Source organism: Rosa rugosa, chromosome 3, assembly GCF_958449725.1.
Source record: "Rosa rugosa chromosome 3, drRosRugo1.1, whole genome shotgun sequence".
NCBI classification, from domain to species: Eukaryota; Viridiplantae; Streptophyta; class Magnoliopsida; order Rosales; family Rosaceae; genus Rosa; species Rosa rugosa.
Window position 1 is genome coordinate 18678455 of NC_084822.1, and position 27006 is coordinate 18705460.

General features: G+C 37.7%; 4 protein-coding genes across 6 annotated transcripts; 2 read left to right on the forward strand and 2 right to left on the reverse strand.

The window, feature by feature from the left end:
• The first annotated feature begins 5879 nt into the window (after window positions 1–5879).
• Window positions 5880–8314, forward strand: LOC133740527 (F-box/FBD/LRR-repeat protein At1g13570-like). 2 transcript variants are annotated; one of them, XM_062168486.1, is made up of 4 exons: window positions 5880–6152; window positions 6596–7417; window positions 7531–7686; window positions 7825–8313. In XM_062168486.1, exons 1-4 carry the CDS (start codon window positions 6150–6152, stop codon window positions 8101–8103), a joined length of 1260 nt encoding a protein of 419 aa, XP_062024470.1. In that variant the 5' UTR covers window positions 5880–6149; the 3' UTR covers window positions 8104–8313. The 2 variants fall into 2 exon arrangements, with proteins under 2 accessions (XP_062024470.1, XP_062024471.1); XM_062168487.1 differs by lacking the exon at window positions 5880–6152 and having other exon boundaries at window positions 6163–7417; window positions 7825–8314.
• Window positions 8315–8417: 103 nt separating this feature from the next.
• LOC133740526 (protein DETOXIFICATION 46, chloroplastic-like) lies at window positions 8418–15183 on the reverse strand. Of its 2 annotated transcripts, XM_062168484.1 has the most exons (14): window positions 14690–15183; window positions 14523–14617; window positions 13329–13437; window positions 13124–13179; window positions 12544–12599; window positions 12029–12167; window positions 11765–11902; window positions 11474–11542; window positions 11274–11384; window positions 11002–11130; window positions 10655–10732; window positions 9188–9259; window positions 9036–9098; window positions 8418–8956 (listed from the first exon to the last, which is right to left on the reverse strand). In XM_062168484.1, exons 1-14 carry the CDS (start codon window positions 15072–15074, stop codon window positions 8855–8857), a joined length of 1602 nt encoding a protein of 533 aa, XP_062024468.1. In that variant the 5' UTR covers window positions 15075–15183; the 3' UTR covers window positions 8418–8854. The 2 variants fall into 2 exon arrangements, with proteins under 2 accessions (XP_062024468.1, XP_062024469.1); XM_062168485.1 differs by lacking the exons at window positions 14523–14617; window positions 14690–15183 and adding an exon at window positions 13883–13985.
• Window positions 15184–22328: 7145 nt separating this feature from the next.
• Window positions 22329–22898, forward strand: LOC133737365 (uncharacterized). The gene has a single exon (XM_062164934.1). The coding sequence runs from the start codon at window positions 22329–22331 to the stop codon at window positions 22896–22898; it is 570 nt and encodes a 189-aa protein (XP_062020918.1).
• Window positions 22899–23901: 1003 nt separating this feature from the next.
• LOC133737366 (uncharacterized) lies at window positions 23902–24970 on the reverse strand. The gene is made up of 2 exons (XM_062164935.1): window positions 24618–24970; window positions 23902–24471 (listed from the first exon to the last, which is right to left on the reverse strand). Exons 1-2 carry the CDS (start codon window positions 24906–24908, stop codon window positions 23902–23904), a joined length of 861 nt encoding a protein of 286 aa, XP_062020919.1. The 5' UTR covers window positions 24909–24970.
• Between the last annotated feature and the right edge of the window lie 2036 nt (window positions 24971–27006).

Sequence of the window (27006 nt, forward strand, 5' to 3'; positions counted from 1 at the left end):
AACAACCAGAAGAGAATGATGAGATTATCCTCCAAACAGATGCGAGTGATAATTATTGGTCCGGTGTTGTTCTGGCAAAAACGCCTGGAACTAACATTGAAAAGATCTGTAAATTTTGTAGCGGCAAGTTCAGCCCTGCAGAACTAAATTATCCCACAGGGGAAAAGGAAATTTTCGCTGTTAAGAAAACGATTTTAAATTCTCCAGCTTTTCTTGGAAAACCCTTTACTGTTCGCACCGATTGTGCCAGAGTAAAGAATTTCAAAAATTTCAAACTTGATAAAGCTGCTGATAGAGGAAGATTAGCCAACTGTCAATTATTTCTTAACCAATACGATTACGTTGTTGAATTAATTGCAGGAAACAAGAATTATCTTCCAGACGCCTTAATAAGGGAATTAGCCATGTTCAGTCGAAGAGATGACGACGAAGGTCGCAATCCCAGAAGCAGAAGATCTGGGAAAGAATATGAAACTGTAGAACATGAAACTGCTGAGGACCCGAAAAAAGAAGTCCTCAAAAGATTCCTGCTAAGTTCAAAAGACTTAGCTACAACTGATCAATCCCAGGGTAAAGGATTGGCTAGCCAGTCTCAAACGGCAGACGGTAAAGGCTCATCAAGACCGTTGACGACTGTTGCTTTGCCAAAAAGCAAACCTATTCCAATTGGAGTAATAAATGTTTTCAATTATGAACTTCGAACTTTCGATACTCCAGTGTTCAGAACTGGCAGGAGACTAGCTTACCACCAGAAGGCAATTCTGGATAACCTTTTATTTGCCTTTCAGGAAAGAAGCAGTGGTCTGATGTTTCCAGCTCTCTTTGCATTAGTTGAAGAACTTTATGAAAATGCAAGGCCACAGTTTGAAGAACTACAGCAGAGTGCTGTCAAGAAAGAAAAAATTCACTTCCTAGAAGATCCAGAAAGTGCTAGGGTCCCTATCATAGCACTCAAAGAATCAGACTGGCATGAATTCCATTGTCTGATAGGAAGTCATAATTATGAAGATCGTATTCCTCCAACCCTCTTCATCATTGCAGGACCCTATGTTGGAAGATACCTGGTAAATGTTCAGAGTGAACATCCTCAAGAACACAAGCTTTGGCTTGTTGAAAACGGTTTTGTCCATAATCTATGGACTAAAGCAAATGATGATTTCAAAGGCTTGCCCCCTATCATTGTCAACACAGTAAAAAATATTAGAAAAAATGATTGTACGCTTCGTCTGAAGTTCAGATCCACTCCCCCAGAATGGATCCAGAAGGCAAATGGTAAGGTTGAGTACATTTCTCCATATCACTATGTGAGAATTATTCAAAGACAATATCTGCAACCTACCTGTGTCGGGTACAATGGCCAACCAAATTCAAGCATCCCATGGATGAAAGCCATGGCCCTAGAATACATCAAGAAGATCATCTCTGAAGACATCAGCAATACCTTCCTGGCAGCAGGAGAAAAAACTATTATCACTGCTTACGATCATCCTGACGTAGTCAGCAATGACCTATTCTTATCTCTCACCAGAAAAGAGATAGATTCGACAATGACATGCATGCAGTGGGTGGAAAAGCTTGAAAATGACAACTACTACAAGATGTATGTTGATACAGATGTCGAAGACAATGCAACAACAGTCAAAATGGCCCAGACAGACAACAACTCCTTTGTCTTTGGCCACAATTCAGAAACAGATGAGAATATGTGAAGTAGTCACGGGTGAAGAAGAATAGCACCAAATTAGCAACTGTTGTCTTTAAGACTTCTGCTTAAAGCAACCTTTTGCTTTTTCAAAAAGAGAAGTAAAAAACATTTCACCTCTCACCTACCTAGACTTTTGGCTTTTCCCTGTACGACCTCCACCAGCAGGAGCACTCAGAAAAGCAGAAGTTCACGGAGTTGTTTTGTACATTTTTATGTTTTGAATTCTAGTTTGAGTTCCGCTCCCTATATAAGGAGTTTGAAGTTCCATTTGTAAGGCATCAGAAAATTGAGTAGAAGAATCTTCTCTCAAGAAGTAAGAAAGCCATAGTAGCAGTGTGCTTTTTCTTCCTGTTCGGTGTGCAGTAGTGGGCAATCATTTCAAGTAAGTAGTTGCTCTCATGAACAGATAAACAGCCTTTTGCTGTTTATCTGAGAATGAGGCTCTGGATTTCTAGCATGTATTTCTATTTGAATAAATAAAATAAGAATTACCCACCCATTTTGTCAAAAGTAGCAAAATTAAATATCCTTAGCTATCGCTATTTGTTTCTTAGTTTTGCTTTCTATCAGTAAGCTATCACTATCCGTTTCCTATATGCAGTCTGAAGTTTTTAGATGTTTTGCTTACCAGAAAAAACCAGTTTTAAAACTAAGATTAAGACAAGCAGCAGTGATTCCGCCTGTTAAAGTAACCGCTAGGCAGGGAGCCGTTATGTGAAAAACTTAGGCATGTTGAAGGCTAGTCTTGTTTTCGTCTTTTTTTTCTTACAAAGTTTCTAAGGTAGATAAAAGATCCAAATCTCAGGACAGCATAGGATACTACCCTTTTTAGTCTTTTCCTAAGCAAATAGTAAGATACGAAAAGGTTGGTGTATTTGGGCACAATACATGGAATTTTTGGGCATACGGGAAATATCCCTCAAGAAAAAAAGAAGAAAAAAACTACCAAGCGGCGTCTTTATTAGAGAGAAGAAACAAAAAGGATGTGCACTGTATCGTCCCCAACCCTCTTGCCCTCTCTTTCAGAAAAGATTTCTGCATAACCCTAAGACCAATGAGACTTCCATAGCTTATCTTAAGTTTCGAGGTTAGGCAACTGCCTAGACTCGACCCCCCTTGAATCCGCCCCTGTCCATAAGTAGACTTCTACAAATTTTCAATCAAATTAAAAATTATTAATATACTAAATAGACTATATTAGCAAACAAACTAAATTTGTCCGATTTAAACTGAATCAGTTAAATCCACCCTATATCATGATTATGAGTACCAACCTCATGCAAATCTAAGCAGCTAGCCCATTTGAGAAGCAAGAGCATATCCAGGCTGTAACCATTTGAGGCGTGGAAAAGAAGTTGATAACAAAGTATGTGCTCTAGGAAATTGAAAATGCTATTTCAATCTTAATAGCTATACTGATCAGAGAATCAGAACTCAATAGGATTAGATTAAAATTTAATTCCATGTTGGACCAACAAATGATTGAAATTTTCAATTTAATCAATAGAGAATCTGTCCTAATTAGCGTGGGAGATACTACTAGTTTGTCAAAAATTTGTACCAAGTTCCGGTCACATTATATCTCGAAGAAAAAAAAAAAAAAAACTTCTAAGTTTTTACTTTTCACATTTTAACTCATTGTTCATCAAGAGAAAAAGAGAAGCATTTTCTCAACAAGATATTGGAAGAGGTAAGAAGTTCAGTTGAAAAGAAAAAAGAAAATCGTCGAAACAGTGTCTGAACTTTTCCGGACTATTAACTTTCATACCTATATTTTAAAAAATATCAAAATGGTACATGACGATTTAAGCCCGACCCAATATTCGTACCTAGCAACACTAAAAACATTAACCCTGTTAACTTTTCAAGGGTATTTTCATCCCTTCACTTGAACCCTAATCCTTTTCCCCAAATCGATCTCTAGAACCTAATTTCATCCCTTCTTGGTGTCTGAGCCGGAGATGTACGCTAGGATCCAAAACCCGACGACGAAGACGGCGATGGCGCATGGTTTGGTGGGTTTGTCGAGGGACTCGCCTAAGAGGTGACCAAGCAAGAAAGATGGCGAAGGCGACAAGAGAGAAGCTGGCGGCGATGAAAAGATGACGTTGGCCAAAGCGGGAGGTGCAGCGGTCATTGTCGCCCATCCGAATTAGATTCAGGCAGCAATTAAGGCCACAAGAATGATCTTTCTCAGTGGGTTTGATTGGGGTGTTGTTGGCTTCTTCTCCTGGGTTAGCTGCAATTTCAAGGTTCTTTATCTTCCATCCCCAAATTCTTGGCCGAAACTCCTCTTTCCTGGTTGAGTATTTGGGTTAATCACCATTAGGCCTGGGCACGGTCCCAGCCCGGCACCTAATTTGCAAGGCCCGGGACCGAGCCCGAATTTTTCGGGTCGGGCTCAAATTTCGTTTTTAAGTTTCAGGGACCGAAAAAAACCGGGCCGGTCCTCGGGTTCTTTCGGGCTTAAAAGACTAAAAAAAAAAAAAAAAACAAACAGATCTGTTCTCAGATCTTGCTCCAAACCCATTCCTCCACCCTCCAAACTTCCAAAGCCACCTAACCACCACCATTGAGAGAGAGAGAGAGAGAGAGAGATTTTGGGGTTGAGTAAGTGAGTAACGACAGAAGAAGAATTAGGAATTTCTCTACAATTGATCTAATGGGGAAGGACCGAAGGAGGGCTAGGGAGAAAAGGGAAAAGAAAAGAAAAAAGACAATGGAGGCGTTTGGGGAAAAGAAGAGGAAGAAGATAAGAACTTAAGAAGAGAGAAGAAAAAAACGAAAAAGAAAGAAGGGGGGGGGGGACTGGAGAGGGACGGGAAAACTGAAAAGAAAGAAGAAAGAAGAAAGAAGAAAGAAGAAAGAGAAGAAGAGAGAGTCAGAAAGAGGAGGGGTGGGACCCGGGGACAATTAGAGTAGAGAAGAAGAACGTGGAGAGAGAAGGAGGAAAAGAAAAGTTGGTAGGAAGACTAATAAAACATATAAAAAATATTTGTTAATTAATAGTCGGGCCCAACGGGCTTTATTATATTTCAAAACCTCAGACCGGGACCGGACCGGGTTTGAGTCTGTTCGGACCGGACCGGAGAATGATACCAATTTTTTTTTGTAAACCCGGACCAAACCGGGCGGTCCGGGCCGGTTTTTCGGGCTTACGGGCTTTTTCGCCCACCCCTAATCACCATGAAGGATTTCAAAGCATGTGAAAGATGTTAAACTTCCTCCGAGCGTCTTGAACTAATCGATCGCCGAAGCGGGTCGTCAAAACCACGGCCAAACGACGGCAGTGGAAAGCTTCAAGGGCTTGTCCAAGGTTGTGCTGTATAACCATATACGACAGGCTCTTAATCATGGCCTTTCTTCATCAAAAATGAATTGAGCATATACATTGGCTGAAGACTATAGTACTTTAATTATCACCATTTGAATGCACAGTTGGTTCAGCCTACAAGGTGATAAACTCACAGTTGACTGGAGTAATAAACCATCAATGTCTAAGCGACTAAACTGGTGCAGTGTTGGGCTAGTCACCTCAAGCCTTCCTTCTTCTGGCTTATTCACCTCTCCTCTTGTGGATTTGACAGTGTTTTTGTTTCTCGGTTTGTAAAAGGGTTTCAGCCCTTGTTTGTTGTAGCCTGGTTTGTTGTGGAGGTTGGTGTTGGGTAGTGTGAAAGTGAAGGGAGAAAGGAAGGAGGAGAGGGTTTTGGGTGCCATCACCGTCATGGCCGTTAATGGGTGATGATGTCGATTTCAACCAGGGACATGAAAGAAGGGAAGGAAAATAACAAAAAAAAAAAAAAAACTCCGCTACCAGGAGTCGAACTCAGGTTGATAGCTAACCAAATTGTGCTACAGATGATTTGGTGTGTAGTATGGGATGAATACTAAACGGACGAAAATACCCTTGAAAAATTAACGGAGTTAACGTTTTTACTAGTTGCTAAGTATGAATATTGATTGGGTCGGGTTTAAATCGTCAGGTACCATTTTGATATTTTTCAAAATATAGGTATGAAAGTTAATAATCCAAAAAAGTTCAGACACTGTTTGAACGATTTTAAAAAAAAAAATGTAGAGAAAGAGAATCTCCCAACAAAAGAGACAAAAAGAGGAGGAAAATAAAAAATAAAATTAAACACCAAAGCAGTCAGAACTGAGTTCACTTTTCAAGTTTTCAGACCAAAAGGAAAACAGTTCCCCCCCCCTCTCTCTCTCTCTCTCTCTCTCTCTCTAAGACTTTGGACTCTTTGGGTTTAGTAGGGCTCGGTTCCTGTCCCAAACTCGATTGGCTTCCCTGTTCTTGCATTAAAATGTCAGAGATGATAACGAGTTTCTTGATTTAGTTTGAATCTGTGTTATTTTGGTGCATTCTCACTGATCTCAGAAAAGGGTACTTAGTATTTGGCTCGCTATCTTCATTTCTTGAAACAAGGCAAGTGAGATGGTAAGTTTTCCGCTTTATTTTGGGGAAATTTGCATTATTTTCATTGCATTGATTAATACAGTATAGAGAATTTTCTGTGCTTGTGCATTGTGCTGTTCTCAATTTTTTGGAGTGAAGGGAATTAGGGAATCCTCCCTTCCTTTCGAGCTTTTAATTAGCTTTACACTAATTCAGTTGCTTTTTGAAAGTTTCAGACTTGTAGTCCTTTTTAACCTGCATTTTTTAAATTGTTATCTTCATTTTTGTTTGTTGCCTGTTAATCTTGTTTGGTATTGTTGGAATTTGGTTCTATGATAGACTAGGAATGACCATATCATGTTTGGCTATAGTGTAGAAATTTGAACAACATTCAAACACTCAAGGACACGGTGTATGTGATCTTGACATCATTGGTTATTTCATTGGATCAGTGAGTTTTGAATTTATTTACTTGAATATCTCAGATGCCAGAAATGCCACCCAAGTGCCGTTTGAAAATGGAAATGGGGTTGGACAAATTTAGCAACTTACCGAGTGATGTTATAGAAAAGATATTGTTACTTTTGCCAATTAGGGATGCAGTGAGGACAAGTGTTTTATCTAACAAGTGGAGGTACCGATGGGCGAAGCTTCCACAGCTTGTGTTTGATGGTCAGTGTGTCTCGTCTCAAAACCACACATCTTTTGTGACCATTGTTGATCATGCACTCTTAGTTCACATTGGCCCCTTACATAGCTTCAAGCTTTCTCAACAAGGCTTTCTAGCCAGTAGAGATATCGATCGATGGATTGTCCATCTATCAAGACACTCTATCAAAGAGTTTAAACTTGAACTTCACGAAGGGCAGTGCTACAACATTCCTTCATGTTTGTTTTCTTGGCAAGATATGATTCATTTAAAGCTGAAGAATTGTTTTCTAAAACCTTTGCCCACATTCAAAGGCTTCAGGAGCTTGAAGAGACTTGATATTGTGCGCGTTACCTTGGCCCAAGATGTTCTTGAATATCTTATTGTTTGTTGTCCTCTTCTCAAGACATTGACTTTCATAGACTGTGATGGTTTCACCCGTCTCAAGATTGATGCTCCAAAACTCCAATTCTTAGGCTTTAGAGGTCGTTTTGATGATGTTATTCTTGAAAACACCATAAATCTTGATGCTGTTACCATTTATCTGGAGGCTAATGTTGACCAAAGATGGGTTCCCCGTAGTTCTAGCAATCTGGTCTTGTTTTTCCTTCACCTGCCTCGTGTTCGAAGACTTGCAATCAGGAGTAACTTTTTAAAGGTAATGGACTCGTGGTTTCATACTCTCAGATGGTCAACAATTTTACATGGCCTTTGGAATTTGAGATCATATATTAACTGAGTCTGCTGTTTTCTGCATCCTTCCTGCTCCAGTATTTGGCTGTTAGTGCCTTGACAAGAAAGGTGCCTAAACCATGTTTGCATCTGAAATTTCTTACTATAGAGATACACTTTAATGATCTGGAGGAGATTTTAACTGCTGTACGCCTTCTGAGAAGCTCCCCTGCTTTACAAGAACTAGAAATCACAGTAAGTTTTGCTCTACTGATGAAAGCAATATTTTGATGGGTTAAAGTAAAAATTACAAACCAACTCTACTCTAGAAATTTGTTTTGAAGAGCTGTTTTGTTGAAAGTTCAATGTTCTGACGCTATAGGCTTTCTGTAGGCCTTCCCAAAGGATCGAGCTGTTGTGGGAGAAGTGAACTCTTGGTTAGATGACAACCTCATTTGGTCATTCACTAAACTGCGACTTGTGAAAATAACCAGCATCTCTGGTGCCAAAGCTGAATTAGATTTCATTAGATTTTTGCTTTTAAGTTCACCTGTGCTTCAGAGGATGACTATTAAGCCTGCTTCTGTCAATGGTTCTTCAGAACTGCTAAAAAAGTTGCTCCGGCTTGGGCGTGCCTCGGTGCATTCGGAGATAATCTACTTGGACTCGTGATTCATTTGTGGAACTTTGCGGCTAAGATAGGAGAACCTAACTGCAGAAATGAATGTGGCTCTGGACTGTTTGGCAGGAGTCTTTTATGTCTGTTTGTTATTAAAATTCTCCATACTTTTATTGCTAGTCCTCATGACGTTGTTACTGCTTAATATCTTCGGAAATTGGAAACCTCTGGAACTGTATTAGCATTTTTCTTTCCAAATCAATGATATTATGGACTGCAGGTTATTTCCTCAACAGAATTCCAAACTCATTCCTCATGGAATTTAGAGAAGCCATTTTGAGTCATTTTCAGAAGCAACGCATTGATATTGAAGGGGAAATAGCGTCTAGTATGCTAGAATTTAATTTCCTTTCCCATTTCGGAACTATTCTGATACACCACCAAAATATAAAAATTATAGAACCAAGGGAAAATAGTTCGATAGAAGAATTTGAATATGAGCCTTGAATTGCTTGGACTTTAGGACTGAATTTTGTAAGATACAGAACAATTACAACAATTGATCCAAAGCGAACCAGCAGCTACTTGAGATTAATTTCTTGATGCCATATGTTGTTTCCATGTGCTCAGTGTATCTTGACTCCACATTTGGTCGTGCTCTCTGCCTTGTTGCAAATAAAGGACTAGTGTCGACTTCATCTTTGGATACTTCGTATAATAAGGATGACATTAATACAAGAATTTTGACCCTTACCAAGATGCAACCATTTATCTTGTATGCTCATCACTCGTGAGATTCCTAAACTATACAGCTCTGACTTCTTCCAGTTTATACAGGCTCATATCTTCAGAGTAGAGTATGCCATCAGGTGATATAAGGCGTCGTAAAGAAAGGAAAAGCCGAGCCTAAGATTTAAAACTTGTATTTAGATAAGTTCTGAATCGTAAATATTTAGACATGTGAAAGCTATAGACGATCTCTTACCCATTGAAATGCTACAAGTGTCCACCAGCAGCTTACTAAACCACATCCTCGGCTACTCACAAGCTGATGAAACAAAAATTGGGATGGTAATTAAATACATAAAGAATCAATACTCTTCTAAAACACCAGAGAAGTGAAAGACATAAACCTACCAGCAGCAGAAGTGCACCTAAAGAGAAGCAGCTACTCATCGATAGACTAATGAATCTAAGATCTCGTCCAGCCTGAGGAACCAAACAAACAAACAGTACGCTGATATAAGAGGAAAACTTATGACCTATGATGTTAGACAACCTCCTTTAAAATGTAATGCATAAAATCAAGAACCAAAAGTCAAAGCAAGTTGGAACTACAAATCACCAGTCATGAAGGTGTCCTGATTAATTTGGAATTTGGATAATCAGAAAGTAGCAGAATATTTTGCAAAACTTAATAACTTGCTGAGCAGGTAGGTCATTTTGCTTACTTAAAAGATTATGCATCTGTGAAAATACACCATGGCCTACACGGCATGCCTAACATCACAGTCAAGTATGTGATCAAAAGAACTGAACTATTACTCCATAATTTCTGAGCAAAGTTGAAACATGGGTCAAAAGCTGCATCCAGTGTCCAGCAAAAGCAACCATATGACAATCTCCTTTTGTACTCGCTCTTCACAATTATCTAAATTGCTTAAGTTTAGGCCTTTGATTCCTTAGGGTTAAATTTGTAGGTAAATTGTCAGCTCTTGTACATTATGAACTTTTACAGCTGAGATCAATAAACACACAGGAACTAGTCTGATACAAAATATATAACAATAAAAAAAGGGGAAAAGGAGAAGGTCCTCTAGCTTATCAAACTACAAGTTAAATGAATATATATAGTCTTTCTATGCTAAGGATCTCCTTAGATATTAAAATCTAAGGATTTCCTTGAATAGACTCACTTTTTGATTGCATATTTACATGGTACATATGAGTACATCATCTCTGCAAATTTTAACCCAAATTGATAATCATTAAGGCATTCAAAACTGCGATTTACAATTATGAACACGAACGGTTCAGGTTGGACAGATTCAGTTCGTTCATTGATTTAATCTAGTTCGATACCTTAACGATCATCAATTTGACTGAAAATTTGCAGAAGTGATCTATACATTAGGACCTAAAAACTGAACGGTCGAGATGTGGATATGCGATCGAAAAGTGAGTCTATTCAAGGAAATCCTTAGATTTTAAAATCTAAGGAGGTCCTTAGCATAGAAAGATTGTGTGTGTGTGTATATATATATGTAGCAGTTATACACTCAATAGATAGAGGAAACTGAGTTCTCCCCAAGAAGTGATTGATCAAGACAAGACAAGTTACAAGAACACCCATCACATGCTTTGCCACAGAGATATTAAAATCCAATTCAAGTATAACATGATCATTAGATCTACAAGCAACCTTACATTCACCCTCATAAACAGGATGAACTCCTCCCATTACTTCCACTGCAAACGCAGCATATAGATGACACATAATTTCAATCAAGTTTTGGTCCACAAATGGGCACAAGATGTCTAACAACAATGCTGGTAATAAGAATATGAGAAAATTCATAACACTGAAGATAAAACCAAACATACCAGCAATGTTCCCTCAAAGCTGAGAATGGCGGGTGTCACAGCCAATGCCAAAAAAAATGGTATCAGTAGTTTGTGCATCTGCATTAACACACAATAGAATATCAAAAGGAGTTATATTTCTGGACCAGTTATTAAACCTTTTCACGATGACCATATCATTGATATATTAAATGGTCATGACTCTTTTAATAGGAGTTATCTACTTATAGGAAGTGATTTAATAGAAAGCTGCAGATACTGTAAAGTGTTTGACATCTTAGTAGAAGAGAGTAAACCCAACATGATAATTAATGCTACCGAGTAGAAATTAGGAAGATTACGAATATCTCACAACAGAAAGAACCAACCTCCTGTATGATCTTCTGATCAGGTGTAAAGATGTTAGGAAACAACCATGGAACAGATGTTCCAACAATTCCAAGAGCCAAACCAAGGATTGCTCCAATGATAACAAGTGACTTGAGCAACATTCGAGCCTGTTTCATGTCATTAAACTTTCAAAAGATTATAACAATGATCAATACAGAAAATGACTGTGAGTCAACCAATATGACCAAGATTAGAGGATAGAGTTGCCATATTAATAAAATTTGACTACGAGTCATAAGTCATTACAAACCTTGGGCAAACTACGATTTACTCCATATATCAACTGAGGCATAAATGACTGTGCAGTTTGAGAGAGAGGTTCGCCCCACACCGTACAGATCATGAATGTTTGAATCATTACCTAGAGTAAGTGGCAAGTAGTTAATACAAACAACAATTCATCTCCAAAGAGAAAAGTCAACTAACATGACAAGGTCATCCAAAACTAACCTGATGAGCAGCCATTGTATATGTGCCCATAGATGTTGCAAAATATACAATGAGCGAGTAGAAAGCAACCTACACATCACAATGTCTTTGTTAGAGAGGATTTGAGGTTTCCTAGTGTGTCGTGTGAACTAGTTTCATAAATTAAGTGCTGGTTCTTAAATAATTTCTTGCCCTAATTTCTTTTTGTGATTGGGGTTCAATTGTTTGAACCCCTCCTTAAGGTATGACTAAACAAATCTTCTGAAGAGTTCTTGAGACTGGATAAAGAAATATAATTGCGTAAATTGTAACCTTAGACATCATTGTCACCAACACTGGAGCAGCAAGCCCAATTAGTGTTAGAAGTTCTTTGGGTGAGGGAACAGAAATAGCATAAGAGTTGTATCCTTTCTTGTTCAAAGATTCAATCATCATGTATCCTGCAACAATCTAAAATTACACCAGTCAATAAAACTGGAAAGGGAAACTTCTGTGTCAGTACCAAGAACATATGATAATATATTCAGACCATTATGTACCAAATATTTATATTCGAAACATGGTTGTTCTGCATACCTGTGATAGCATTGTCGCCCATGCTGCACCAGCAATACCATAGCCCAAAACGCTGCAGAGTAGTATATCACCAACGCCATTAATAGCACTGGCTACAGCTAAGGCCTTCAAAGGACCCCATGAATCTTTCATGCCAAGACTGGAAACAGATGGAGAATATCAGAGTACGAACATGACGAAACAGCTGCTCACAATCTCATTAACCTCGGCATTTAAAACTCCCTGCCAGAGATAACTTTGCCTTAGGCAATGAATAAGTAATTTAAGTCAAAATGAGGGTGCGTGTTTGATATTTTTTGTTTTTGACATGATATTTTTGTAACCACTCACACACTAGATAGAATTTCATATTTCAGTCCATACATGCCAAACAATTTTTTTTGTTTCAGCAGTAAATTCTTCTCCCCAAAAACATTGAGCAAATAGGGCAACTAAATCTTCTATCATTTTAAATTTTTATTTCAATATATTGAACTGGGTTGTATGGTAGATAATGTATGGTCAAGATATCTAACCTTGCACTCTGGGTAACCCAACCAACAAGAACTGCAGGCCATGCCAAACTCCGTATCTACCAATAGAAAATAACATATTCAGTTATTAATCATTTAGAAGAAATTGAGTGTTAAAATATGTTTCAAAAATCTATGATAAGGTATATACTGGTGGAAGAAGAAGTAAAAGGACATGCTAATGAAAATCCTTGGAGGATGACAATATACCAATAAAGTATACACAGTTTGTCTGAGCTCCACATACTAATTACTTTTTCAGGCACAGTAATGTTGCAGATACATTATTCAGAACTTCCTTGACAACTATCTATTTTGACCTTGCAAAGGATTAATATGAAGTTTGAAAAATGAGAACAGCAAAAGAATGACATCTTGGTCATGGTATATGTTACAAGACAATGTTAAGTCTGCCACAAATTAGAATAGTGTTATGCTTACAGAATGTAACAAAATGAACAAATAAATAGAAAAGGCTTCGATCATATTTTTACTCTTCCAAACCAGCTAAATGGTTTAAAACCAAAGAATTTTATGAACAGTGGAGTAACCAACAAGTTTTAGCTCAAAGAAGAAAGTACACCTGAACGTATGTATTTGCTGCTGGAATAATATGTACGTTCTTTGAACCAGTAAAAGCTGAAAATCCACAGTTGCAGCAATCATTAGTCATGAATGCTACTTTGACAGACTCAGAGACCTCTCATTATCTACGTTTAGCTAAAATGCTTAATGAAAAAAAACAAAACAAAACAACATCAAGCATTAGCTGTAACAATTCTTATTACCAGTCAGTGCCCAAGAGCCAAAGAATCTTGTAAATAAAAGCATTAAGAAGCCACAGGTCAATGCAACAAAGAGCAAGGTGGATATGTGATGTTGCACTTCATTTTGATCCTGCACAAATACTAGATATAGTCAAACAATGCATTCCAAAAAAAAAAAAAAAATAAAGAAGAAGAAGAAGAAGAAAGACAAAAGGAAAATATTAGTGATCAAACATATACATCAGAAGGCTTCACAAGTACAGAGAGATTTTTAATTTTAATTTTAGAAAGAGATGGTTTTATGTCATTGCAGTAAATGTAGAATGCCACTATGACATATTTACAATTGACCCAGTATAGTCTATGGTGCATACATATCTGACAAAACATATGAACAAGATGCATGAACATGATTCCTACTTTGTGTTTATGCTATGCTTGACAATTCTTGGGTTCATTCCTAACAATTCAAACTCTTATAGATCGATATTTGGTTTAGAACGTATCACCCCATAGTTATTTCCCGATGATTGATAGTGACATAAGCTTTTGGAATTAACAGTAACTTTAATTACATTATGATGGCAAGCATAAGCATGGAACAGAATGAAGGGTACTGATTCTAATCACAACAGTCAGAGTTGAGCTCTGTAGCCTGCGTTGAGAATCGCCCCCCATAAAGGAAACCTATTCACACCAAATACATGAATGAGAAATTACTCGACTAAAGAGTAAACACTAGTTATGCTAAATATAGAACCTTTCCAATTTTGCTAAATATAGTGGAAAGGGTAGCAGCTTACAACTAGTGTATGACCAACAATGACTCAACTTTATAGAATTTGGGCTCTGCCATCTATATCCCAAAAGGCAAAAGCCCCTCAGTTTCAGAGAAAGAAAGAGGTCGGAAAAGCTTGCCGAGGGGCTTATTGGAATTTCCAAAAGACACTGAAACCCCATAGCGAAATGAATGAATAAAACCTGAGAGCGAAAAAGGCAAACACATAGACTTGAAGAAATAGATAGTTACAGCAGTGATCCTCATTAAATCTAGTCCCCTTGAACACGATAATTCTATTACTGTTTGATACAGCCTCGCATGTAGCGTTGCATTTCTTAAAGCAAGTTTTCAATGATTGAGACACAGTGAAATACCAATACTGTATAGGAAACTGAATGTGCAAATAGATGAGAAAGGAGAGAAACTAAACTAACCCCTTTTGCAAGGGAAGTAGCGACCATATTGGAAGTTGCAATAGAAAGGAACATGAAAACATAGCTCATATTATCGCACATTACAGTTCCAGGACCTGCAAACACAGAGAGAGAGACCTCAGCTAAACTTCTTCCACCATAATAATCATAAAAAAAAAAGACCGTACCTAATGCAGCAAGCTCAATGGAGCTTCCCTGACCGACGACGACGGTGTCGATGAGACTCATAAGTGGGCCGCTGATCCAGATCCCGGTAGCCGGCCCAGTAAACATGACAATCTCCTTCATCTGATTCCATATACTCTGACTCTCCAACTCTCCTCCTTTAACCTCCGAAATGTCCCCGCCATCATCGCCAATGCAGGCGATTACAGGCCGAATCGGACGGCGTCGTATTGGAGCTGAGGAGGAGAAGCAGCGTGAGCGTGAGCTCGGAAATCGAGGTGTGTGGTTGAAGAAGAGAGAGGAAGAAGGTGGAGGAGTGGTGGAGAAGAGACAACAAGGTTGAGAAGAGAGAGAGTGAGAAATGAGGTGGAGGGTTCTAGCTTGCATTTTTGCTTTCTTCCTGGAAAAATCAAGGTGTGTTTGCCCCTGCCCCCAAATTAATAAGCAAAGAAGAAGAGGAGACAGGGGAACACAGGAGAGACGGTTCAGACTTTCAGAGGTGTGAGTGGTTTATATAGTTTTGAAATTTCAAATCGAGTTAGGTGAGCCGCGTGGAGGGCTGGCGGCCATTTCTTCCTTTCCTTTGCTTTCCTTACCAGGGCTTGAATGGAAAAGGAACAAAAAATTTGGAAATTACCACAAAAGGAAAAGTCTTACATTTTTATGATCCGAACAAAATTTAACTTTTTTTTTATTTTTATTATTATTTTTTTTTTATGCTCGATAGCTTTGGATCTCATATCCCCTATTAAAATGAATCAGAAATTATTTTCTACCATGAGTTGCCAACATCAGCTTAGCAAAACCACTTGCAAACATCAGTAGGTCTCTTGGCTATTGTACTACATTGCATCCCTGCTTGTAATTTTCCTTCCTGGAAGTATGGATGATGATTTGATCCAAAAAAAAACCACTTGCAAACTTGCCATGAACAATAACATAACCAATCCACCACTCTATGGCCCCATCATGGGTCGTGTCAATGATAACATATTTTATTTCTCCTTCCTTTTTTACGTCCAACTTTTCCTTCATCTCTCTCATCTATTTCATATTCGTCTCTGCTCTCATCTCTCCTATTGATCATGGTTTTGTCTATCTCTAACAGCAAAAGATTGGTTGTTATCCTTGAGATTTCTGTGGTGCAGGGCATCTAGGAACTACTTTTGCTCTCGTAGCCTTTCTCAGAGTTGATTCTCATTAGAGCATCTCCAACAATAGAGTCATAAGCCAAAGCCATATGCAAAATTTGACTCCCCTAGTGTCATCACTATTCATTCAATTTTTCCATCTCCAACTATGTTTAGTCAAAAGCCAAAGTCATTTAATAAATTAATCATTTTAGAGAATTAATTAACTACAATATGAATTTATATATCATACATAATTATGTTATATAATATATCGTCATTAATTGATTAAAAAAAAATTATTTATTTATTTTTGGGAATCTATATATTCGTGCCACGTGTCAATGCTATTCGTGCCACGTGTCAATGCTATTCGGATCCGATATCTAATTGGCAATGTGGCCATTGTGTGGTTTGATTGTTTGTGTGTTTATGCTTTGTAATGTTGTGTGGTTTTATTTTATTGTCAGTGTGTTTATGCTTTTGTAATGCAGTGTGTTTTATTGTTATGAATAAAAGTGAGATAAAAACAAGTTTTTGTTTTTATTTGTTAACTATAAAATATAGCAACAATTTTATTTCATAATTGAAAAACATAAGTGAAAAAGTACAACCAATAAAATATTTTCCTGATTTTTTAGAAAATTTTCTTTTATTTTTTCAATTTTTTTTGGGTTTAAAACACATTTACTTTATTATTGACCGTTGATTTTAATCCATACAATTTTTTGAACCGTCAGATTAGATATTCAGTATATATATATATTAACTTTTTATGTTTAGAAAGATTTAATCTGGGCCTTTCATTTTAAATAGAATTAATGAAGTTGAATCTGGGCCGTTAGATTTCTTACCGTTGGAGAGATTGTTGCCCGTTCTGCGCTGCTGGGCCCCATGTGTCGGCTGCTTCTCAGCGCGTGTCTCGCGCGTCAGCCACTGCGGAGCCGTTTTTTTGTCGTCATGCGGGAGTGGCTTCTGTCTTCTCCCTCTGGCGCGTCGCACTCTTCAGCTGCGCATGCAGCACATGCAGGCAGGGCCCGCCTCTTCTCTTCCCTCCCCCATTTGGCTTTCGTTCTTCAATGTTGAGTCATTTTGACTCAGCTTATAGCTCAAAAGCCAAAATGGCTACACTTGCAGAATGGTTGGAGACGTCCCCCACAAAAGCCAAAGCCAAAATGGCTTATGACTCCAGCCGTTGGAGTTGCTCTTAGACTTACTCTATTAGCCTCTTGTGGAATGTGTGAAGAGTAATGCTAGGTGAATCATTTTTTGGGGAACCACCTAGAGCCCACCTTAGGTGGCAGCTTATATGGCGTATCCATATCATTAAAGCATAATTTCTTATTTTTATATTTCTATGTTTTCTTAATTACAAAAATTCTTTTCTTTTTCTTTTTTTCTTTTTTACTTTCTTGATTTTATCTTTTAAACCCTTTTTTTTTCTTTGTGATATTAACTGGGCAACGTCTTCTCTATCAGACGTTATTGTCTTTTCTCTCCTCCTCTCACCCCTCCTCAACCCTCTCACCTCTTCTTCAATTGATCAACGCCTTCTCAATTTGATCTCGGTTTCCTCGCAAGTATCGTCAACAAACCCTCTGCCTAAACGTGGTTAGTTTTTTTTTTTTTTTTTTGTTTCTTCCTGAGTATGAAACACGAATAGCATAACTTGTTTGAAATTAGGGATTTGAATTAGGATTTGATCAACACATTCTCAGTCTGATTTTAGTTTCCTCACAAGCATTGTTAATAGAGCATTTGCCATTCTAATAGTGGTTAGTTTGCTTTTTTTTTTTTTCCTCTTTTTTCTTTTTTAGTGAAATCACAAATAAAATGTGTTTTTTTTTTTTTTGGGGGGGGGAGAAATGCTTCCATGTTCTGAGTATGAAATCTACTTGATTAAACTATGCTTCAATGTTCCACTTGATTTGGTTTTGACAAGAGAAAGAGAGAGTTACGTGTGATTTGATTTTCCACTTTCCATCAAGGGATTTACCAAGTCTAATAAGTGCCTTGCAATCAGTCTTCACACTTGGATGCAGCTTTAGAGAGTTACTTGACTTACTTTTAAATTTTCCTGCTCGACCACATGAAATAGTTATATATTTTGTGATCCCATCATCTCCCTTTCTTGATGTTCTCTTTCTCACTGGGAATCCTAATTGCTTCCCATATTTTCTATAATAGTCATATGCCTCATCAATAGAATCAAAACTCAATCATCTCAACAGTGGGCACTTGCATTATTTCTTCCACCTCATTTTCTTGATCATTCTCTAAGCTCTGAATCATCCACTGTTCCTAGACAATTTAAGTAATTTTGTCTATTCATATATGTGCTAGCAAGACAGAACTCTTAATTATCTCAAGAAAATTTTAATATAAACAACATACCTTGATCATTAGTGAGAATAATGTCCTCCGAATCGTTGGACGATTGTTCCATTCCTTAAGCACCTGAATAAAATAATGAGATAGTGAATACAACAATCCTAAACTCCAAACACAACAAAAAGGTTAAAATAAAGGCATGGACATATTGCCCAGTTATCAAAGCCAAACCTTCCATTTTCTTTGATTCAAACTATTGTTCTAACACAACCAGGATATAGTCTTCTGTCATGAGTGGTCAATAGTCAAATGCATAATATCCTTAAAACACACTAATGTTCATTTACTTAATTAGTAATCACCATTTGTTTATTATTTTTCTATTTATAGTACGTGTTCAAAGAGAACAGCACTAGTGCAATGTATACTACCAAAAGTTGCTTGCCATGTTTAGATAGAGCTCCTAATTAACATCGATATCACATAACCCTCTCTATTAGTTTAAAGGAACAAGACAAAACTACAAAAGCACAATTCTCTTTGCTAATCATCTATCATTCTAATCGAAACAATCATCTTTGCTAATAAAAATTGAAGTGTTGACATATTAATAAGAAACCAGACAACAGTAAACAAAGAGAAAAGGCCTCCAGTCCAGCAATCTATTGAATACCTGTACAGTAGTTGTTAGAATAAAGAGTTCTAGATAGAAATAATTCAGGATAAAAAATATTAAAAAAAAACACAAAAACATTCTAAACCCTAATTCAAATCCACTTCCTCCTAAACCCTAATTTCAAACAAGTTATGCTATTCGTGTTTCATACTCAGGAGAAAAGAAAAAGAAAAAAAAAAAAAAACTAACCACGTTTAGGCAGAGGGTTTGTTGATGATATTTGCAAGGAAACCGAGATCAAATTGAGAAGGCGTTGATCAATTGAAGAAGAGGTGAGAGGGTTGAGGAGGGTGAGAGGAGGAGAAAAGAAAACAACGTCTGATAGAGAAGACGTTGCCCAAATAATATCACAAAGAAAAAAAATAGGGTTTAAAAGATAAAATCAAGAAAGTAAAAAAGAAAAAAAAGGAATTCTTGTAATTAAGAAAACATAGAAATATAAAAATAAGAAATTATGCTTTAATGATATGGATACGCCACATAAGCTGCCACCTAAAGTGGGCTCTAGGTGGTTCCCCAAAAGGTGATTCACCTAGCATTACTCATGTGTGAAACTCTCATACCAAGACTTTCTCATTGACAACACCGGATTTGGAGTTTGATTTCCCATTTGTGATAGATATATTGTGATAATCTAAATGAGGCTAAGACTTTTCAAAAAAAAAAAAATGAGGCTAAGAATATAATTCTAAGGAGGGGAGAGCAAATGGTGAAGCCAGAAGAGCAAAAAATGAGAGCTTTCTTTAGCTCTCCTGGAACTGGTGCTCAAAAGAGAGTTTGAGTTGAGCCTGAGGCGATTTCCACCTTGGTCAACATGCTTGTAGTGTTGGGGGACAACAATATATATATATAAGTTATTATAAATAACAACCTGTAACTTGAGTTATGTAGGTTAAATATTTCTACAAACACACACACACACACGTTTTTGAACACTTGGAAGAGGCGAATGGGTCTCACGCTCAGACAACAATGTATTTATAATTTCAAACCCGGATGGCAAACGACGAGTGCCACTGTCTTCCTTACTTGGACGCCCTTTGGTCTTTCTCTTTTCAGCTGGCTCCCTAAGTAAAGTAGAGGTCGGATTTAGCAGCTCATCAATCTTCACTAAGATTTGACGTCTTGTATCCTCATTTTGTTCTTCAGCTCATTCTGCCAATCGTTCTAATTGTGCTTTTAAAGGAACCTTTTCGTGCACTTTCGAGTCTTCCACTATTGCCCCGATCTCTAACTTTCTCCAGTGGTGATGCACAGATGTAATTGGTATGGGACTGTCACAACGCTTATATTCAGCTATCTCATGCGCACATGGTAACCCATGTGTTTTACGTATGGCACAATTACATGATGCAAGTTCCGATGTAATATCATCAGCCTTATGTAATCCAAAAAAAATTCCTGCTATCAGACCTAAACACAACCTCGCATTGTATAAATTTATCTCCATAGAAGGTTGCCAACATAATAAATCTAAAATTCAATGAGTGCTTACTTGTTCGCTTCATAGACGATCTTGTTCAATGCCGCAATGGACACAAATCCTATCAACTCTCTCAAGTATGCATGCTTAAACTCATGTTGCACAAAACATCGACTTTTTTCAAATGAAGCCTTAACTTCAGTATGATGCAAACACAATAATGAGTGGATGTGCTCCCATGATACATTGAAGTCAAGTTGGGAAGATCTAAGTTCTCGCTTGAGCTTTGCATGTGCACTCTCGGCCCTGATCAAGAAATAAATTGATTAAGTAAAAAAGATAAGAATAACAAAGTTGAAATGAGGCAATGTACGTATAAATATTACCGATTCGAAGTTTTTGCACCAAGATGCATGTAGTTGTTTGTCCATGCTGCAATGAACATTTCCTTATACTTGTTCAACCAATTGGTCTTCAAATAATTTATCTCCTCAGGAAATGCAAAGTATTTTGATTCAAAAGCTATAAGGCTATGTACATACTCGTCCTCAGTGCTACAATCCACCAAGCTATGCCAATCATTATTAAATGCTTCCCACCCTTCTTTTGTTGTGAATTTTCCTTTGCATTTTCTCATCACATTCTTACCAATGTGACACTTACATAAAATCTGATGAGTATCGGAAAAGACATTTTCAGTGGCTTTCAGGGCAACTCCAACCATGGGATTCATTTGGGGGTGTTATTCTCATTTTAGCACCCCCTTGTTGCACTATTCATATATGACTCAATTCTCATCTCCAACCATGAGGTGCTACTATATGGGGGTGCTATTTTCACTATTCTTGACTAAAATATAATATGAGTATAATTTTGATGAATATTATATTAAAAATATGTTAATTTAATTAAGGGAAAATTACTGGTCCCCCCTTTAACTTTTGGTGCGTCGACAGTTCAGTCCCTGTTATTCCAATTTTAACAGATAACTCCCCAAACATTCAAATTTCACACAATTTGATCCAAAATTACCATTTTACCACTCACTTATTTTTTTTTGTTTTTGTTTTATTCTTCTCTCTCTCTCTTTTATACATATGTATATATATGTGTGTGTGTGTGTATGTATATATATTTTTTATTCTTCTCTCTCTCTTTATATATATATGTATGTGTGTGTGTGTGTGTGTGAGTATATATGTATGTATGGTATATGTGTGTGTATATTTTTATTCTTCTCTCTCTCTTTTTATATATATTTATATGTATATATGTGTGTGTGTACATATACATATGCAGATATATACATACACATATGCATATATATATATATATACACACATTAGATATATATGTATAATTTTATACATATGTGTTTGTATATATATAATGTATATGTGTGTGTGTGTGTATATACATATATATATATATATGTATATGTAGATATATATATGTATGTATGTATGTATGTATGTATGTATGTGTGTGTGTGTGAAAAAAGGAAGTGAGGGGTAAAATGGTAATTTTGGATCAAATTGTGTGAAATTTGAATGTTTGGGGAGTTATCTGTTAAAATTGGAATAACAGGGACTGAACTGTCGACGCACCAAAAATTAAAGGGGGGACCAGTAATTTCCCCTTTAATTAAATAAGGTAAAAATAATAATTTAACATTTTATCATAATATTTAAAAATTATGATAATTTATTTAATGAATTTTAAAAAAGTTTTAAATTTTTTTTTTGTGTCGGCATATACGACAAAAGTGTTGGAACATACGACAAAAAATCTAACTATTTAGAAGATATTTTGATGTTTTGTGTCGGCATATATGCCAAACAGCCGAATTTCGATGTGATATCAGCGCCATGTACGTGTCAATCTCTAATTGGCTGTCCAAATTACGGTTGAGTCTTTGTCCGCCACGTGTCATATCTTATCTAATGAAATGAACTCAATCCGTCCATAAATATGGGGTCATTATCATCCTCATCTCTCACAAATTCACAAACACTTCTCATATCCAAATCACACAAATATTTCTTTCTTTTCCGTTTTGATTTTGTCAAACCATTTCTGCAATGAATCGTTTGACGAAATGGTTGCAGAAAGATCAAGAAGAGGCCGTCACGAGAAGCCGTCGACGAGCCTTGATGATGTCTGCCGCTGCCTTGCAAATCCAAAATCTGGAAGATGAGGATTCACAATGGGGTGGTTCTTCAGAAGGTCGTACCTATAAGGCCAGGGATCGAGAGCTGATGGATCTTCGACTCAAAGCTCAATACTTCACGGATCCGTGCAGGTATGAACCAAACATTTTTCGCAGGCGATATAGAATGCAACCTTGGGTCTTTGACAAGATGATGCGCGACGTGGCCAACTACGACCCATATTTTGTTCAAACAAGAGATGCTTGTGGGAGACTCAGCTTATCCACTGAACAAAAGCTGACATGCACCATGAGAATGCTCGCGTATGGCATCACAGCTGATTTCTACGATGATTACCTAGATATTGCGAAGTCTACTGCCATTGAGATTTTTGAGCACTTCACAAAAGCAATCTGGAATGTGTACCATGAGACTTACCTCCGCCGACCAACACCGGCAGATTTGCGACGGCTGCTTGACAAAGCTGCAGAACGGGGATGATCGGTAGCCTTGATTGTATGCATTGGCAATGGAAAAATTGTCCCACCGGATGGGCAGGGCAGTATACTGGCTACAAGGGGAAGCCCACAATCATCTTAGAGGCGGTGGCCTCATACGATACTTGGATTTGGCATGCCTTCTTCGGACTTCCAGGTTCCCTGAATGATATTAACGTCCTTGGATGTTCACCGTTGTTCAATGTTCAATGCGTTGGTGAAACCCCTGAAGTGAGCTACCAGGTACGTAATAGGCATTATCGTCAATGTTATTACCTAGTTGATGGCATATACCCTAAGTGGGGGTCATTTGTACAAGCAATCCGAAACCCGAGGTCGCCGCAGACACAACATTTCACAAGGATGCAGGAAGCATACAGAAAAGATGTGGAGAGAGCATTTGGTATTCTCTAAGCTCGTTGGGCAATCATAAGAGGACCAGCTAGTGGGTGGAGTAAGGAGAACGTTCAATACATCATGATGACGTGCATTATCTTGCACAATATGATTGTTGAAGATGAGCATGATGAAGATGCAGCGCAGCCATTTGATCCGGATGATATCCCAACCAGACCAAGGAAAGCAGAGATATATAAGAGACCAGTAATGGACACCGATGTTGATCGCAATCCGCAACAACTAAATCAATTCTTGCGTCGTTATAGGGAGGTTAGATGTCCAGTGATGAATAAAAACCTCCAAGACGATCTAGTCGATCACCTATGGACCATGAAGTTACAAGCTGATCAGAACCACCAGTGAGCATTTTTTTTTGTTTTGTGCTTTCAATAAGTGGCCATGTTGTCATGATAAGTGGTCATGGCCTACTCTGGGGGTCATTTGTGTGGTATGCTTTTACTTTCCGTTGTGTGCTTTTTATTTGTGTGGTTTGCTTTATCATGAAAATAAAAGTTCAATGCTTTTTTACGAAGATGATATACTCAACATAATAATTTTTATTATCATAAATTAAAACACAAACCATTCAAAGCAACTAACAATATTAATTACATCCAAGATGTCTCGCCAAGTGGATCATAAGTGGTCAATCCAGTGTTGTCTCCTTCAGGGGGTGTAGGATATTGAGATTGTTCCGGGATGCTTGAAGTTTCGGCCTCCTTATCAATTATTTGTTGTTGCTTCCTCTCCCAATAACTCCTCTTTCTTGGGGTGAAAATTGATGGATCCACCTGCATCGTGCGAGCATCCTCAGCGCGTTGCTCAATTAGTTGACCTTCCTCAAACTGTCTTTGCCTTTGTTGGTACTCGCGTTCGGTTTGTTCATAACATTTCTGCATTTGAACTCGTAGGCCATCCGCATCCTGCTTATTGCTTTTTTTCTTAGCTAGCTTCTGAGCTTTCTGTCCTTGAGGACGTGCCTTTCTTGATGAGGGAAGCTCATCCTCAGTAGTGGGTGTTTCATCGCTATCCAAGTTGATATGATTAGGACTAAAGTGGGTGTTTTCCATTGATGGTATTTTCCCAAACTTTTCCGTATTTTTCAAGTATTGACAACAATGCTCAAACACAAAATCGCAACCTTCTGAGTCGTAGTACGTTGATTTAACATTCATGAGCTACATTTAATATTAAGTAAATAAAATATTAAAAAAAAAACCCTTCGTATAAATTGATCAATAAACTATATAACAACATTTTACTTTTAACAAATACATGAGAAATAAAAAAATTATCATTATTGAACATATTTCAATATAATTACCTCATCCTCCATATTTTCGCCGCTTCTTCGTTGAAAGTGTTCGACCTTGTTAAGAGCTTGGCGCCACTTCATACATGCCGGACTTATTCTCTTCCAACGAGAGTGGCAACTAGAATGTGTTCTCTCCATGCAACCGGCCGGTTTGTGAGCATTGTACTCCTCCGCCACACGACTCCACAATAAATCCGACTTTTGATATTTTCCGACGCAACCATCACCCCCAACGGTGATCCAAGCTTGGCAAAGAATAACTTCTTCATTGTGCCTCCAAGAATCCCCTCTTGGAGCCATTTTTTCCAAGACAAAATAAAAAAAGGAAGATATATTTAAGAACAAGAAGATGGGTTAATGAATGGAAAATTGTGAAGGAGATGGAGGATATTTGGTGTGAGGAAATAGAAAATAATGGCTAGGTATTTATAGAATTTCCTACAATTCACTGTTCCAACGGGTAGATTTTTTTCCCTTAATTTTCTGGTAATTCTTTTATTTTTTTTTGAAACAGAAAGGATATAATAACCCTTCAATTAATAAGAGCCGTACATGAGTTTTTTCCCCTCAAATCTGAGCCATCAGATCGAAAATAGATCCGTTTAGTAAAAAAAAAAAAAAAAATTAATGCAACATCGGACCGTCCATTTTCAAAATGGAGCGATCTCAGCCGTGCATTTAGTGACCGTTGCTTGTCCCAACGGTCGACAGCAGACAAACTGAGCCCCGCGGGGCCCACTGGAGCAGACCACCAGCAGCTGCTTTTTCTCACTCCAGCGCAAGTAGGCGCGTCTTCCTCCTCCCCTGTTCTCCCTGCTGCGCATGCTGCCCACCCAAGTCATCCAGCGCGTCACTCCACTTATTGGGCTGGGTAATCAGAAAGTGTGGTCCCGGGCCACTGTTCTGAGTCCTGGTCTTGGAATTGTCTCAAATATGAGACTACAAATGAGACTTGGACTCAAATTTATAGGACCAGATCCACCAAAAACACATGGTTGGAGAAGAAAAGTCTTATAATTGGCAAAATTTTGGTTTGGCACCCCATGGTTGGAGTTGCCCTCATAAGTGCTAATTCCCGATCAGTGACAATTACCCCAGGCATAGAATCCTCATCCATAAGTGTTCTTAACCTACTCAGTGCCCATCTGTGATTATCTTCTGCCTCCTTTGACATGTAAACAAACGCAACATTGAAAGTTTGCTCAGTGCATGTAATACCCACAATCTCAAAAAGTGGAAAACGATACATGTTTGTCTTATAGGTGCAATCCATGATAAGTACATGTGGGAATGTACGTAGCATTTGAAGACTGAATGGATGACACCAAAACAAATCAGTGACCACGTGATCTTCGCTTCTATGATGCTCAATATAATGATGATCGCGCAAATTCTTTAGTAATTGTTGCATTTGAGTTCTGCCTGCTCTAGCGATAATCCGAGCAAAATACCTAGCATTGTATATAGTTCTCATCGTTGATGTATTACTTGGATCTTGGCTCTTTATGGCAGTCAATATATCCTTGGGTCTCATTAAACGCTTAGACATATCCACCAACAACTCATGTTCTTCTTTAGATAGTCGCCCTGCATAGGATTGACCTTCTAGATATGATGGGGCAACATGATTGTGGATTCCGCAAGCAACCTCAAGTACCCACTCATCCCTACCAATATTAAAGGCTTTTAATAAGAATGGACATTCACATTTCTTTGTAGAAGTCAGCCTCGGGCGTTGTTGTTCATCAGCCTTTTTACTATCTACTTCAGATTTTTGGGTACTTTTGTCAACCATCTTGGTTATTCCCTTAAACTTTCTAAACTTTCCACCCCTCTCACAACTGAATCTTATTCTTGGTCTCCTTCTTTTCTTGCACGAGTTTCCGAAATTGGACCTCTGTATCACTATGACACAATTGTTTCTCTTTCCCGTCGTAAGGACCCATCGAATCAATGCGGCTTTGCTTTCAAATACTTGTACACAACACATTCGACTTACTACCTAATATACATAACAACTCACAATCCAAATTTCAACTTGAACAATTATTACCTGGTACGTCGTGAATTCATTGGTATAATCACGTGAACATTCTTCTCTAATTCTGCTATATATGGTCGAGACATCCTGTTGTTGGACTTCAGCATGCTATAATACAATAAAAGTTAGATGTCAAAACTTTTCCTCTTGACCGAATAGTAGTAGGTCAAGTAAGAGTATTGCAAAAGAAAGCACTATGTTACAAGAATCATGCTTATGCTCACAAACTTATTAATTTAGGTATCGAAATCATGTTGTATTGTATTCAATTTAGGTGAAGTCAAATTCTAATGTATGATTGGCTTGCTATATTAGAGGCATCACTAGAAGTTCTAAGCCAAATTAAGTTCTATATAT

What these genes read in the sequence shown, in the direction of transcription:
- LOC133740527 (XM_062168486.1), top strand. An exon ending in TCAGGAGTAACTTTTTAAAG is followed by an intron (nt 7,418 to 7,530) that starts GTAATGGACTCG and finishes TTCCTGCTCCAG; the next exon opens with TATTTGGCTGTTAGTGCCTT. An exon ending in TACAAGAACTAGAAATCACA is followed by an intron (nt 7,687 to 7,824) that starts GTAAGTTTTGCT and finishes GGCTTTCTGTAG; the next exon opens with GCCTTCCCAAAGGATCGAGC.
- LOC133740526 (XM_062168484.1), bottom strand. Translation starts at nt 15,074, where the DNA reads ATGCAAGCTAGAACCCTCCACCTCATTTCTCACTCTCTCTCTTCTCAA. An exon ending in TGGCTCTTGGGCACTGACTG is followed by an intron (nt 13,180 to 13,328) that starts GTAATAAGAATT and finishes GTGGATTTTCAG; the next exon opens with CTTTTACTGGTTCAAAGAAC. An exon ending in CACTTGTAGCATTTCAATGG is followed by an intron (nt 8,957 to 9,035) that starts GTAAGAGATCGT and finishes TTTAAATCTTAG; the next exon opens with GCTCGGCTTTTCCTTTCTTT.
- LOC133737365 (XM_062164934.1), top strand. Translation starts at nt 22,329, where the DNA reads ATGAATCGTTTGACGAAATGGTTGCAGAAAGATCAAGAAGAGGCCGTC.
- LOC133737366 (XM_062164935.1), bottom strand. Translation starts at nt 24,908, where the DNA reads ATGGCTCCAAGAGGGGATTCTTGGAGGCACAATGAAGAAGTTATTCTT. An exon ending in GCGAAAATATGGAGGATGAG is followed by an intron (nt 24,472 to 24,617) that starts GTAATTATATTG and finishes TATTAAATGTAG; the next exon opens with CTCATGAATGTTAAATCAAC.